General features: G+C 40.8%; 1 protein-coding gene across 2 annotated transcripts in view; it reads right to left on the bottom strand.

Moving 5' to 3' along the window:
- Nucleotides 1–14,252, bottom strand: part of LOC308100311 (CSC1-like protein 2) — an 88,841-nt gene that overhangs the window by 39,876 nt on the left and 34,713 nt on the right. Inside the window, exons 3-4 of one of the 2 annotated variants that reach the window (XM_080449314.1) lie at nucleotides 13,964–14,043; nucleotides 4,981–5,019 (exon numbers count right to left, since the gene is read on the bottom strand). In XM_080449314.1, the coding sequence (XP_080305440.1) occupies nucleotides 4,981–5,019; nucleotides 13,964–14,043 (119 nt within the window). The remainder of the gene's footprint in view (nucleotides 1–4,980; nucleotides 5,020–13,963; nucleotides 14,044–14,252) is intronic. The other variant, XM_080449315.1, reaches the window with a different exon arrangement.

Raw genomic sequence — 14,252 nt, forward strand, 5'->3', positions numbered from 1 at the left:
GATATGTTTTTGTTAAAAAGCTAAAGTTCTATATTCTGAGAGTAATCATTGCTAGAGTGCTTGTTCAGCAACAGGGGTCTCACTGTCTCTCCAGCTCTTTAATAAACAGAAAATAAACAAACCCCACAATTTCTTTTTTTATCAGCTTCAATGTTATAGTGTTCCATTTCCAAATGTGTCTGCTCATTGTCTTGTTTCATCTCTTCCAATTTCACTTGTTTATCCTGTATGAGTTCTCTCTCCTGACTGGATTAAAATCGGAGTATTTTCCGTTTACCAAAGAGCTGGAGAGACCGTGATACTCCTGTTACTGAACACACGCTAGTCTACAGCAAAGATTACTATGAGAATATAGAGCTATTTAACACTTATTTTAACAAAATAAGATCACTTAATATATCACAAATACCACATTACAGTAGCATTTACTGCCAAAGATGCTAAACACCAAACACATTCAACAATCAAGAAGGATATCTAAGAGCTACATTAAGGAATGATACCAGGATATGTATTTCTCTAGATCTTATTGAACGGGATAGATGTTAGGGCTGGGCAAATAACCCACATTATATCAAAACTGACATGTTTAAGCAATAACCGACTTAATCTAGCTTAAAGTTACATTTCTTATATATCAACAAATATAATAATATAATCATAATAATATAATCGATTAGTTTGATTAAACACTTAAGCTCTGTGTTATACTTTGTTATGCAATGATGGCGTGTGCGAAAATAGCCAATTTACAAGCTCACAATGTTGTAAACTTGTAGATCAGATACTTTCACCTTTTTAAATAATAATTGTTCATTAATTGTAACCGAGGCCTAAGCTAGGAATAATGGAGACAGGCTAAAATGTCATTTAGAAAGCATGTTATGTAGACAGGTGCCAGGTTCATTTGTAGACCTGGCATCATATAGTGTGTATAGTTTCAATGTAGAGATTATTTATTTTTTGATATTATACTGTTTAGATTGATGATAGGTTCTTGGTTTACCTATGATCCTAGATTACTATCTCTATGCATTTGATGCATTACCTCGTGTTTACCTTGCTTACTGTAAATCACTCTGGATTAAGAACGTCTGCTAAATGCCTACATTGAAATTGTCGGATTAAACACGTAAGCTCTGCATGCTTCGTTCTGCAATGGTGTTGTGCGAAAATAGCCAATTTACAAGCTATTACAAGCTATTGTCTTTTCTATAATTGTTCATTAATTATAACCGAGGCTAAAGTTTGATATAATGGTGATATTGATGTGAAGTCATAGGTGATATTGATGTGAAGTCATATGGCCCAGCCCTAATAGAGCTCATATTTCAGCTCTCTGTATAGAGCCAGCCATCGATTGTCGCTCTGCAGTAATGACTCTCTGAGACGAGACGACACACCCTGGTTATTATGATAATCTGATTAGATGGTTAAATTATGGGATTAGATTAGCCCCCCCTGAGACAATTAGAACACTTATCCCACCGCATCTACTGTATGTCCCTCCAAAGCTGCTTAATGAACAATATTAAATGCTAAACTACAGTATGAGAAGTCACTCAAACTGATTCAGCTGAAAACATCTTGACAAAATTTGGGATATTTTTTGAAACATTTTCACAACACAAATATTGTTCCTGGCACACAATATTTTCAGATTTGGGGTCCACAGCTAAATACATATCAATTTGGGGGGGTCCTTGACATGAAAAAGTTTGAGAATTAACCACTGCAATAGAGCAGTGTAAAACTGTAGGCCTCAGCACATCAATACCATGCTGTACACTGGTTGTACTCTGAGCCATTTAAGGACAGGTCAGTGTTAAAAAAACTTAACTTTGAGTTACGGCGCAGCCCCGACTCCATTCTTAAAAACACTCTGAATCTGAACGGCTCATGTTTAAAAGGATAAAATACAGAAGCACAGCCTCGCTCTGTGTGTACAGAGAAGCAGAGGTGGACAGTTACAAAGTGCTTGACTGAGCACCATACTTATATATATATATTTGTATTTCACTTTTCATCATTCGTCATTTCAACCAGTGGTGTAAAGTAACTAAGTACAGTTACGTATTAAGTACTGTACTTAAGTACAATGTTGAGGTATTTTTACTTTACTGGAGTATTTCCAAATTTCAGTACTTTTACTTCTACTCCACTACATCTCAGAGGCAAATATTGTATTTTTTACTCCACTACAATTATTTGAAAACTTTAGTTTCTAGTTATTTTGCAGATATAAATTATTACATTATAAAACATACATTAACCACTTTAGCCCCATTTTATACATAGGCTATTTGAAAATAGCCGATCTACAAGCTCACAACGTGTCACATCGCGACGCGTTGCGAGCTTGCAGATCTCCTATTTTCAAAACAGTATTATTTTGATGTCAATACTTTTGTACTTTTACTCAAGTAACATTTTGAACAGGCCTTTTACTTGTAGCGAGTATTTTTATATTGTGGAATTGCTACTTTTACTTAAGTCAAATATCCGAGTACTTATTCCACCACTGATTTCAACGTCTACTCTGGCTTCCGTGTTGCACCCCGGACAGTTTAAAAGTAGCTTGTTTCAGTATTTAGATATTTGATATTCAGTCCCTGGCCCAAATAAATATAAATTGTCGGAGTCCTTGACCTGAAAAGGTTTGAGAAACACTGCACTAAATCAGGGGTCTTCAACCAGCAGTCCGGGGACCACCAGTGGTCCTTGAGGGCGTTCCAGGTGGTCCCCAGCTAAATGATGGAGCGTTGGTGACTAAATGGACCCTTATAGATCTTTAACTCTTGAGAGTGTAAAATGAAAAATGATCTTTAACTCTTGAGAGATCTTTAACTCTTGAGAGTGTAAAATGAAACCAAATGGACCCTTACAGGTCCATTTGGTTTCATTTTACGCTCTCAAGAGTTAAATTATTGTTAAACACCTGCTTACTTAATTAAAGAATTGATTTTTGATCAACGTTTGCCTGTTATCTCTCCTATTGGAACCAACATAAACACAGCATGGAATTGTGGACAAAAATCTTATCCAACGATAACAAAATATTCTACGTTTTGGATCCGAGAGGCTAAATCTCATCAAACTGGTGATTCTGTGGCTCAAACGCCCAATAAATAATGGACCTTGATATGAAAAATGGTTGAAAACCCCTGCACTAAATGATGCATAGTTGTGGGGGAGGTGGGGTTAGGGTGGGGTGGTCCTTGGGGATCGTACAAATACTGCTAGTGGTCCACCGTTGGGAACCGACATGGTCTACAAGTATATAGCACCACACTGGGTCACGTCACAACACCACTAATACCCTGCTTTTACCTTTTCACCGTGTCTCGTCGTCGGCTGTGTTAATGTTAAATGTAAGAAGCAAAACAAACGGCGGGATTAGAGAGCTTTGTTGTTAACACACAGACCAGGAGAGACAACCTAGAGAGGCTTTTCCACCGAAGGCACGCCGCTCCACTCCACTCCACTCGGCTCACTTGGATTCCCACTATAGGGGCTGTGAATATTCTGCCATCCATTCAGATTCTCTGGGGTCACGATTCGATAAAAAAAAATCTATTCTCACTTAAAAATGATTCCCGTTCTATTTTAACAGTCATATTGTTTTCATCTGGACTTTAACAACCAAGTGTACCCTAGTTATTTCCAACAGCTCAAAGAAAAAATTATATAATACCAGAGAGAAACTGTTGATGGCATCTTAGATTAGGTGTAGCCCTCCTGAGACAGAGAGTGAATATGGTGCAATCTTACAATGAGTAATAGTGTGGACCAATTACATACTATAATAAGTTGAAAATAGATGAAGTAGTCCTGTAAATGATTCGGATCTTATTGATTCCGATTCCATCATGTTTATGGGTAGCATTGGGTACCCCATACCCGCCAATTTGGATTCGGTTCCTACTTCCTACTTGGAACAAAATTTCAATACCCAACCCAACCCTGTGTATCACCTCAACTCACTTGGAACCTCAACGGAGGTGATACAGAAAAAGAAGTACCGGGTAAATTTTGGCCGATGGACGACAAAAACAGTTTAAAAAAAGCCGAGTCAAGTGGAGCTGAGCTTGTAGCACACAGAGGAAAAGCCAACATTTGATAGAACAGAAGAGGTTGCTGGTCGAAGAAAAAAGATCAAAGGTCACGTGAGATGGAACCAATGGACCTTCACCAATGATAGAAGACCTTCCACCTGCGCAGGCTGGGAAAATGTTAGCACACACACACACACACACTCACGTAGGTGCACTCATTAGCGTACACACATGTGCGTGTGTCCACCTAAATGCGTGCATGGCCTTACACACATACACAAATAGGCTCTTCTACGCACAGCAGCCATTTTGGAGAGAAATTGGGCCTCTTCTTACTTCCTTCAGAGGTGTTACCAATGATACTAATGAAGACTCTGTTCCATTCTGGTCAAACAGAGTCAGGGTGCTGATATTGAGCATGTTGGCTCACTGGAAACACTCTGCTACACCAGTGGGTCTCAAAGTGTGGTCCAGGGACCCTCATGGTTCCGTGAGGGGGTTCCAAATGGCCCCTAATAAGGTGTGTAACTCTGAGAGTTATGGGGGTCCTTGTTATTAAAAGGTTTGAGAACTACTGTGCGACACTAAATGGAACAGAGCCTTCATTGGTATCATTGGTAAAAAACCTGTGAAGGATGTAAGGAATAGGCCCAATTTCTCTCCAAAATGGCTGCTGTGCACAGAGCCTATTGGCAGGTATGTAAACACACGCTTACATGCAAGTGTGCTTGCCCGCAGGCAGACACACACACCCACCCACCCACACACACACACACACACACACACACACCCTGCAAAAAGAACGTCTGAACAGAGATAAGAGGAGGTGTTGAGTGAAATCGCAAGTTAGTGAAAACAAACAGGAAGGAGGAAACGAGGAGTCAAACCCCCAGGAAGACCAACCAGGAAATAAACATCAACATACTATTCCGGATTCTCCGCGTCGGTGAATCTGTTCTTCATTCTATCACACACAAAACAACACAAAAACAACACAAAACAAAACAAAAAGAACACAACAGGGTTGAAATCATAGGCGGGGCGTTCAAAATGAAGCAATGTCATTGGTTAATCCAGTCGCATCGGCGTCAGCTGTTAATCTGGGAAAGGGAGAGCTTTGTTAGTCCCACAGGGGGGGAGATTCTGTTTCACCCGGCTTCACCCAACTGATGGCTGCTCAGATGGTCTCATGATGAGCGGTCGGAGTGGTAGGTGTGTGTGTGTGTGTGTGTGTGTGTGTGTGTGTGTGTGTGTGTGTGTGTGTGTGTTTCGTGAGTTGCTGTGATAGGAGAAGGATATCAAACGGAACACAACCACCCTAAAGACGAATCATTGTGTATATTCCGGCACTATACCTGCACCCAGTGACCTTGGTACATAGAAATTGATCTATTGAATGACTTTCAAATGTACATATTTTTTGTTTCGATTGTATTGCTGTATTGTTGTATTGTGCCTTCTGCTTTGGCAATGTAAACGTATGTTTTCTCATGCCAATAAAGCCCTTTGAATTGAATTGAATTGTGTGTGTGTGTTGTGTAGATATGGGCGGGCCTGTTTCCCAAATGACCTCTCTATCCATTCAGCTATGGCAGTGGAGGTCAACTGCTCAGCCCAACACAACTGCTCAGCCCTCTTTCAGAATTTTTTAAAAATCCTGTAAAATTGTATTATTAAAAAAAAAAATTACTAGGCTGAAATGGCACCGAATAGTAGGAATGACCCACTTAGTTATTTTACACCAGTGGTCGTACCACACAAACCAACAGTCTGTGACCTCTGTCACGGACAGACGGACAGACGCACAGGAGTGAAAACATAATCCCTCGCCTGGCGGGGATATCACATTAATGTATGTACTGTACTCTCTCAGGCCGTAGGTCAAGTACCATACAAAATGAAAGGTCACGTATTTATAATGAATGAACACACAGCGCACGCTCCTCCCTGCTGGAACTTTACATGTGTCATCATCCTACTGCAGGATGCCAACACACCTTATGACTCACACATATCACCTGACCGTGTGTGTGTGTGTGTGTGTGTGTGTGTGTGTGTGTGTGTGTGTGTGTGTGTGTGTGTGTGTGTGTGTGTGTGTGTGTGTGTGTGTGTGTGTGTGTGTGTGTGTGTGTGTGTGTGCGTGCGTGTGCGTGTACGTGTGTTTGAGAGAGAGAGAGAGAGAGAGATCAGATCTCTCTCTTTTGACAAGTCATAAGCAGTGGTGTAAAGTAACTAAGTACATTTACTCAAGTACTGTACTTAAGTACAATTTGGAGGTATTTATACTTTACTTGAGTATTTACAATTTACAATACTTTTACTTGTACTCCACTACATCTCAGAGGCAAATATTGTACTTTTACTCCACTACAATTATTTGAAAACTTGAGTTACTAGTTACTTTGCAGATATAAATAAATTACATTATAAAACATACATTAACCACGGAAGCCCTATTTTATACCTAGGCTATTTCAAAATAGCCGATCTACAAGCTGCGACGCATTGTGAGCTTGTAGATCGGCTCTTTTCAAACATTTTAGTACTTTCAATTTTGGTACTTTAAGTACATTTTGATACCAATAATACTTTTGTACTTTTACTCAAGTTCATTTTTAATTTGGGACTTTTACTTGTAACAGAGTACCTCTACATTGCAGTATTGATAATATTACTTAAGTAAAACACGTGAGTACTTTTTCCACCACTGGTCATAAGAAGGTCTTCGTTAAAAGTAGGCTACAGTAAAAGTTATACATTATTTATACATTCATTGTATCAGTTATTGATAGATTGCATCAATCAATTATGGTGTATATGGGTTATTTATAGAGCATTGAGCTAGTGAGTGAGTGGCTATGGATAACATCAGTGTAAATATGCATAATGGATGCTGTCGGGTGGAAAGCTTTTGCCGGTATGTTACGTTGTTATGAAACAGAAACAAAGTGTTGTAATGAATCCATAATATTCAGGCAGTACCACTTGTCCACCAGTAGGTGTCCTACCAGACATAATCAGAGTCTAGATGTCTCAATGGAAGAGTAGGGAGACCACTACAACCACTGCTCATGTACTACACACACACACAACCACTGCTCATGTACTACACACAACCACTGCTCATGTACTACACACACACAACCACTGCTCATGTACTACACACACACACAGACAGAGAGGCAAAGAGACAGAGACATACACAGATAGATAGACACACACACAGGGACACAGAGAGACACAGTGAGACAGACACAGATAGACAGAGATAGAGACAGAGACACAGAGACAGACAGAGCGATACACACACACACACACACACACACACACACACACACACACACACACACACACACACACACACACACACACACACACACACACACACACACACACACACACACACACACACACACACACACACACACACAGAACAGACAGCCCTGCCACAGACGTACAGTATCATCCTTGTGGAAGGCTATTTCTGTGCACTCCTGTCAACACACACACACAGTATAACATATCCAAGTAATGTAATCTGGTCTTGAGTCTTATAATCTCATAAGTGAAAGTGAGAGAACACTTGTCTAATAAAAACAAACACTGCAAACAAAAACACTTTCTTGGACAAACCCGCTAGTATTTGTACACTTAGAGCTGTGATTTTATTTCCAGATATTATCACCCCGTTTCAGGAGAGCGTCACACTCACTACATGTGACATTATGACACCCTAACTGACACATTTTCGTTCAGCATTTAGTACTTTTGCAACTATCATGAGTTTGAACCTGGGGGGGGGGGGGTGGAACCGAAACAGGGTCCGTGTTCCCCGGGGGAGCTTCTTACACGTCACACCCAAAAACAAAGAGACAGCACGGCCAAATTCCAAACGTCCTCCCTAAACCCTAAACCCTCAGGCCCTGAACCCTTACAGACTTAAGTGACGTCATGCTGGTACGTGCTCGAGGCTGAGAGGAGCTGCAAGGCCTCCAAATGGTATAAAAGGACAGTGGTGTAAAGTAACTAAGTACATTTACTCAAGTACTGTACTGAATTTGCAATTTTCGGCACTTTTACTTCTACTCCACTACATCTCAGAGGCAAATATTATACTTTTACTCCACTACGAACATTTGAAAACTTTAGTTACTAGTTACTTTCGAGATATAAATTATTATATTATAAAACCTACATTAACCACTTTAGCACTACTTTACCCCTAGGCTATTTGAAAATAGCCTATCTACAAGCTCACAGGATGTGAGGTTGTAGATCTGCTACTTTTGTACTTTTACTCAAGTACATTTTGAATTCCAGACTTTTACTTTTACTGTAACAGAGTACTTCTACACTGCAGTATTGATGCTTTTACTCAAGTAAAACATTTGAGTACTTTTTCCACCACTGCAAAATTCATGACGTTTAAAACTCTTACTACCGTATTCTTAAATATTTACAGCCATCGCTTTAAAGCCTGTGATTGCTGATTGCTGATTATTCTGTTCCTTTTCATGTGTTTATAGATTAGGGTTTGTTGTAATATCGTTCATTAGAAATGTTTTTTCCATAATTTCCTGTATGCATTTCCTCATTTCGTGTTTCCCTTATTTTTCCGCTAAATATATCTCCTCCATTTGGTCCTCCCTTTGATGAACGGTGAGAAAGCACTGCTAACGATGCGATGCGTGACTAATTTGCATGCTACAGTAGATGATTGACGTTTGGAGGATTCCCCTGGTAGCGCTGTGAGCCGTGGGTAATTCCCTAAAAGCCAGAGTCTGCATCGATGCTGACTTACGGGGACGGGTGCATAAAAGGGCCTCACTGACTTACCCATTTAAAATGAGACAGCCTTCAAGCCCTAGCCTAGCGCATTGGTTTTCAAAGTGGGGATCGGGGACCCCCTGAGGGTGTTACCGTGGCTATTTAAAAAATAGCAGATATACAAGCTCACTGAGAGCTTGTACATCTGCTATTTTTTGTTGAAAAATCTTGAAAGTGTTTGAATATTCTTCTCTTCTGGGGGTCCCTGGCACAACAGAATTTCAGATGGGGGGGTCCGCGGCCAAATATGTATACATTTGGGGGTGCTTGGCACAAAAAAGTTTGAGAACTACTGCGTATTGCGGACTTCACACGAACACAGGCCTAAGTCAGTGAGTCTGCAAGGGGGGGGACTGTTGTAGCGCCACCATGAGGCCAATTTGAAAACATTGGGGCAGAGGTTCTTCCTTGGCCTACTGGGAATGTGCAGTGCCTGAGGTTAGCTGTTCACGGACGGACGGACAAGAGTGAAAAGATAATGAGGGCCAGAACGACCGCCTGTTGAAGGAGTTTGGGGAGTGGTGTGTGTGGGACGCGATGTGAGAGTACATCCCTGAGTAAATACTATACATAAAGCGAACACGTCAGACCGCTGTGTTCAGTTTGACACTGTGTACACAGAGATTAAGACCTGAGGCCGGTTCTAAAACATGTCTTCTAAATCCTAACAGTTTTCTGACAAAACGTATGTTTCTATATCAGTGGTGCTCTAACTCTTTCATGTCAAGGACCTCCCAAAATGATATGTATTTGGCCGCCGACCACCATCTTAAAATATGTTGTTCCAGGGACCCACCAGAAGCAACGATTTAAGTTAAAAATGTTCGCTTTAAAAATATATATTCAAAGATTTGCACAAATTTTCATGATTTAAAAAAAAATAGCAGATCTACAAGCTCATAGCGCGGCACAAAGTCACACGCTATGAGCTTGTATATCTGCTATTTTTGAATAGCCAAAGTATAACATAATGGTTAACCCATTAAGACCTGGCACTGTGTCACTTTAGATGTCTTTGGCTATTCAAAAATAGCAGATCTACAAGCTGATAGCGTGGCACCGAGTGCCGCACTATGAGCTTGTAGATCTGCTATTTTTGAAAAATCGTGAACATTGGTTTTTTAATATTTCTTTCCAAAAAACTGTTAGGATTTAGAAAATGTTTAGAAGCGGCCTCAGGTCTTAGGGTTAAAATGATTGTGACGCTATGTTAACAACTTTAGCTGGGGACCCCCTGGTATCCCCCCAAGGACCCCATTTTGAGAACCAATGTGACACAGATGCTTTCCCGGATTGAATGGGTCAAGTTCTGTTCAGTTTAGTGGTTTATGAACATTAAACCAATGTAAATAATTAACAAGAGTTTGTGACTAAATGATAACTACATTGGATCCATTGGAACACAGGTTCTGCTTTTTTTGTTATGCCATATTATGCAGAAAAGCAATGGTTTTGGAAGGTTTCCACCCTACAGCCATGGTATGCTAATGCCACGGTAAGGTTTGCCAGCACTGACTTCTCTGAGTCAGCAGGCAAACAGCCAACAACCCCCGCCCTCACACACGCACACGCACACACACACACACACACACGCGCGCACACACACACACGCACACGCACACACACACACACACAGAAGAAACAGTCACCAGAGAGTCTCTCTATCGTCACCATGGCTCTGTTCCCTTCCCTACTGTCAGCTAGCTGAGGGATTCTGGGTAATGTAAGAGAGAGAGAGAGAGAGAGAGAGAGAGAGAGAGAGAGAGAGAGAGAGAGAGAGAGAGAGAGAGAGAGAGAGAGAGAGAGAGAGAGAGAGAGAGCTGACACAGCCCTCTGACATTCATCGTGACAGTGACATGGAGGTTTTTCTTTATTTGTGTATTCTTTTTTTTACAGTAGCTGTTTTTTTCTTCATAGTTGTACCCTACTGGCTCAGTGAGTCATGTAGCCCCTCTGTCTGTGCTGCTACTCCTCCCGTTCAACACTCCTCGCTGACAGGCTCCGCCCCCCCCAGCCCCCTAGGAGTACATACAGTGACAAATATCACCCCCCCCCTCCGCCTGGCTTCCCTCCCACAAACACGGCCAATTGTGTTAATATTTAAATTCTCAGCAAGCCAGATGCACTTCATCAAATCTAAGATTTTCAAATTGATTTTAAAACTTTTTTTAACCACATAAATATCGAGGACTCTACAAAATGGGGAACCGGCTCTAGACACATTATCTCCAGATAACCATTTAATTCTGACAGCGTGTCTTGCTCAAGGGCACCTCAGTGACAGTTACTGACAGAGGGAATTTCATGCTGGGATTTGAAATTGCAGTCATTCAGTCAGTGGTGGAAAAATACTCAAATTCTTTACAGTAAAAGTACCAATACTGCAATATAGAAATACTCTGTTTAGGGATGGCCAACCGATAACCGTTAACCGCCGTTAAATCGCCAACCGATTAATACTAACGATTAAAATTAATCGGCTGCAGAGTTCATGTGCAACCTCTTCCAGAGAGAGATGGAGACACTAGAAACTCTGCTGGAGACACAAAACAAACTGTGTAGACTTGGCCTTTAAAAATAAACGCATTTTGGCCATTAAAAAATAAATAATAATAAATAAATAAATCTTAACGGTTATCGATTAATTAATCGTTAAGGCCTAACGGTAATCGGTTAATAAAATGTCTCCATTTTGCCATCCCTAACTCTGTTACAAGTAAAAGTCCAGAATTCTAAACTTAGTACAAAGGTATTGCCATCGAAATGTAAAGTACCAACAGTAAAAGTACTGAAATATTTGAAAATAGCCGATCTACAAGCTCACAACGCGTCGCGGTGCGACGCGTTGTGAGCTTGTAGATCGGCTATTTTCAAATAGCCTAGTTATAAAATAGGGCTAAAGTGGTTAATGTCTGTTTCATAATATCATAATGTGAAAAGTAACTAGTAAGTAAAGTCTTCAAATAATTGTAGTGGAGTAAAAGTACAATATTTGCCTCTGAGCTGCAGTGGAGTAGAAGTAAAAGTATTGGAAATTGGAAATACTCACGTAAAGTACAAAATACCTCACAATTGTACTTAAGTACAGTACTTAAGTAAATGTACTTAGTTACTTTCTACCACCGCATTCAATCATTCCTCTGTTTCTGTTAATCCTACGTTTCCTCCCCAGTCTCCAACACCTGAACCTCTTATTATCATAATAACACGTTTGATTGAAAAAACTGAGTCATAAAATGATGAGATGATGAAATAAAAGGCAATAACAATCAACAAACATGGCCGCCACAGCTGAGTGGGTAGAGAGGCCATCTGGGAAATGCTAGGCCTTCAGCAAAACTGGAAGAGAAATGTATTAAAACATTGCCTGAGGAATCATGGGCACTGCACAATATAATATATATATATATAACAGAACACATAATAAACAGCTTTCGTTGGCGTTAACGTTAAGTCGCTGCAGTCGCTATGTTTGCCTCACTGAGTAGTAGTGCTGTACAATAATATTGTCTATAGAAAATGGATCATCATGTGCAATATGCATATTGCAAAAAGAGATTTTTGAACTTGTTCTTCAGGTTTTTGTTCATTTCAACAATCCAGGTAAACAAACCCTATCATCCCAAAGGGCTTTATGATGAATTGTTACTAAACGTGATGCTATAATTGTCTTGCCATAACGTCTCAAGGGTTATTAGGTTCCTAATTTGCCCTCCCATAATTTCTCGAGTCTTTCTAGAACTGCTTGCCTGTTGAGTGAACTCGATATATGGTTCGTTGTATACACAGTCATGTATATTTATCCACTCTCAATGTGTGACAGCAGGACCTACTTGTGTATTGTAAATGTCTTCATTTATTGGTTGATCATGACCCAAATATTTGTATACAAGTAACTCAGTGACCGAAACGGTGCTTCTTTAATACATTTGGCTCCTGTACCATGCTGTTCAGCAGTGTGTGGGCGTATTCTTTTTATTGTTGAGCACTTGTTTGCCTACGCACCGGCTTTTATAAATGATGTTTTCGTTTAGATTAGAACTAAATGTTTTAAGGGGAGAAACTAAATTGAAGCTAAATCGGTGCCGTTATATTCATTGTCAATAGCAGCTGTAGCCAGGTGCAATGTTTTCAGACAACCGTGTTGTTGGAATGGAAATATACAGTAATCCATTTATTTCTTCCTCAGATTTTTTCAGTGTGTGCACGCAGTAGGCTTTTCATTGTCTGGGTTCTACTGTATGTTTAATAGTAGAAAGCCTAAGGCAGAAAGACATTCAAACTCAATATTTGTTTACTTCATATCATATATCATATCATCTTCGCAATATTCCACACTATTATGGCATATGGTATGTTTTCATAATGTGGTGCAGCCCTACCGAGTACAAGTTTACATTGACATTATTGACGTGACCTAGACGAGCCCCTCCCCCTTAGTGTCCCCGCCCCCTTCTTTTATTTATTTTTTTAAACCCCTTTTTCTCCCCAATGTAGTCGTTGAGCCAATTAGTTCTTCCCCAGAAGACGCTCGACAAAGCCAGATGCACCACGGTGGATTCGAACCCACAGCCTCCGCTGTGGTGGGCAGGTACTACCACCCCGGCCCCTTCTATCCACTTTTCACTTCAACCTTCCTCAAGTTTTCCTTCTTAGTAAGCAAGCCTCTTGCGCTCATCAAAGCCATCTGAGCAACCATCAGCTGGGTGAAGTTCTCTCCCCCCCCCCCCCCACACCCCTGTCTCAGCCAATCACAAGCCAAGTCCTCACTAAGCCTCCTGGGGAAAACAATCCGGCTCCCCAGGGACCAGAAGAGATATGGTGATACAATAATCAATAGAAATAGAAGCAAACAACCGAAGTCAAACGCTAATGACATTAATGACAGAAAGTAACAGCAGCATGAATCCAGGATGGACCTGGAAGGGATTGAAGAACACATCTTTAAAACAACAAAACTGCCCAATGAGAGACGGTGTGTGTGTGTGTGTGTGTGTGTGTGTGTGTGTGTGTGTGTGTGTGTGTGTGTGTGTGTGTGTGTGTGTGTGTGTGTGTGTGTGTGTGTGTTAGGCTCCTCCTACCTGTCGGCATCGGTGACCAGTGCCAGGCGGCCGTAGTCCCACGCCACCTTCCGTAGGATGGAGAACACGAACAGAAGCACCTGCACGGACACGCACGGACACACACAGACACACACAGACACACACAGACACACACACACACACACACACACACACACACACACACACACACACACACACACACACACACACACACACACACACACACACACACACACACACAAAGGTGGAGGTCAGTGGTGGAAGAAGTACTCTGATTTAGTAAGTAAAAGTAGCAATACCACTTTAA

Source organism: Gymnoscopelus braueri, assembly GCF_963280865.1.
Source record: "Gymnoscopelus braueri genome assembly, chromosome: 2".
In the NCBI taxonomy this organism is placed as follows: domain Eukaryota; kingdom Metazoa; phylum Chordata; class Actinopteri; order Myctophiformes; family Myctophidae; genus Gymnoscopelus; species Gymnoscopelus braueri.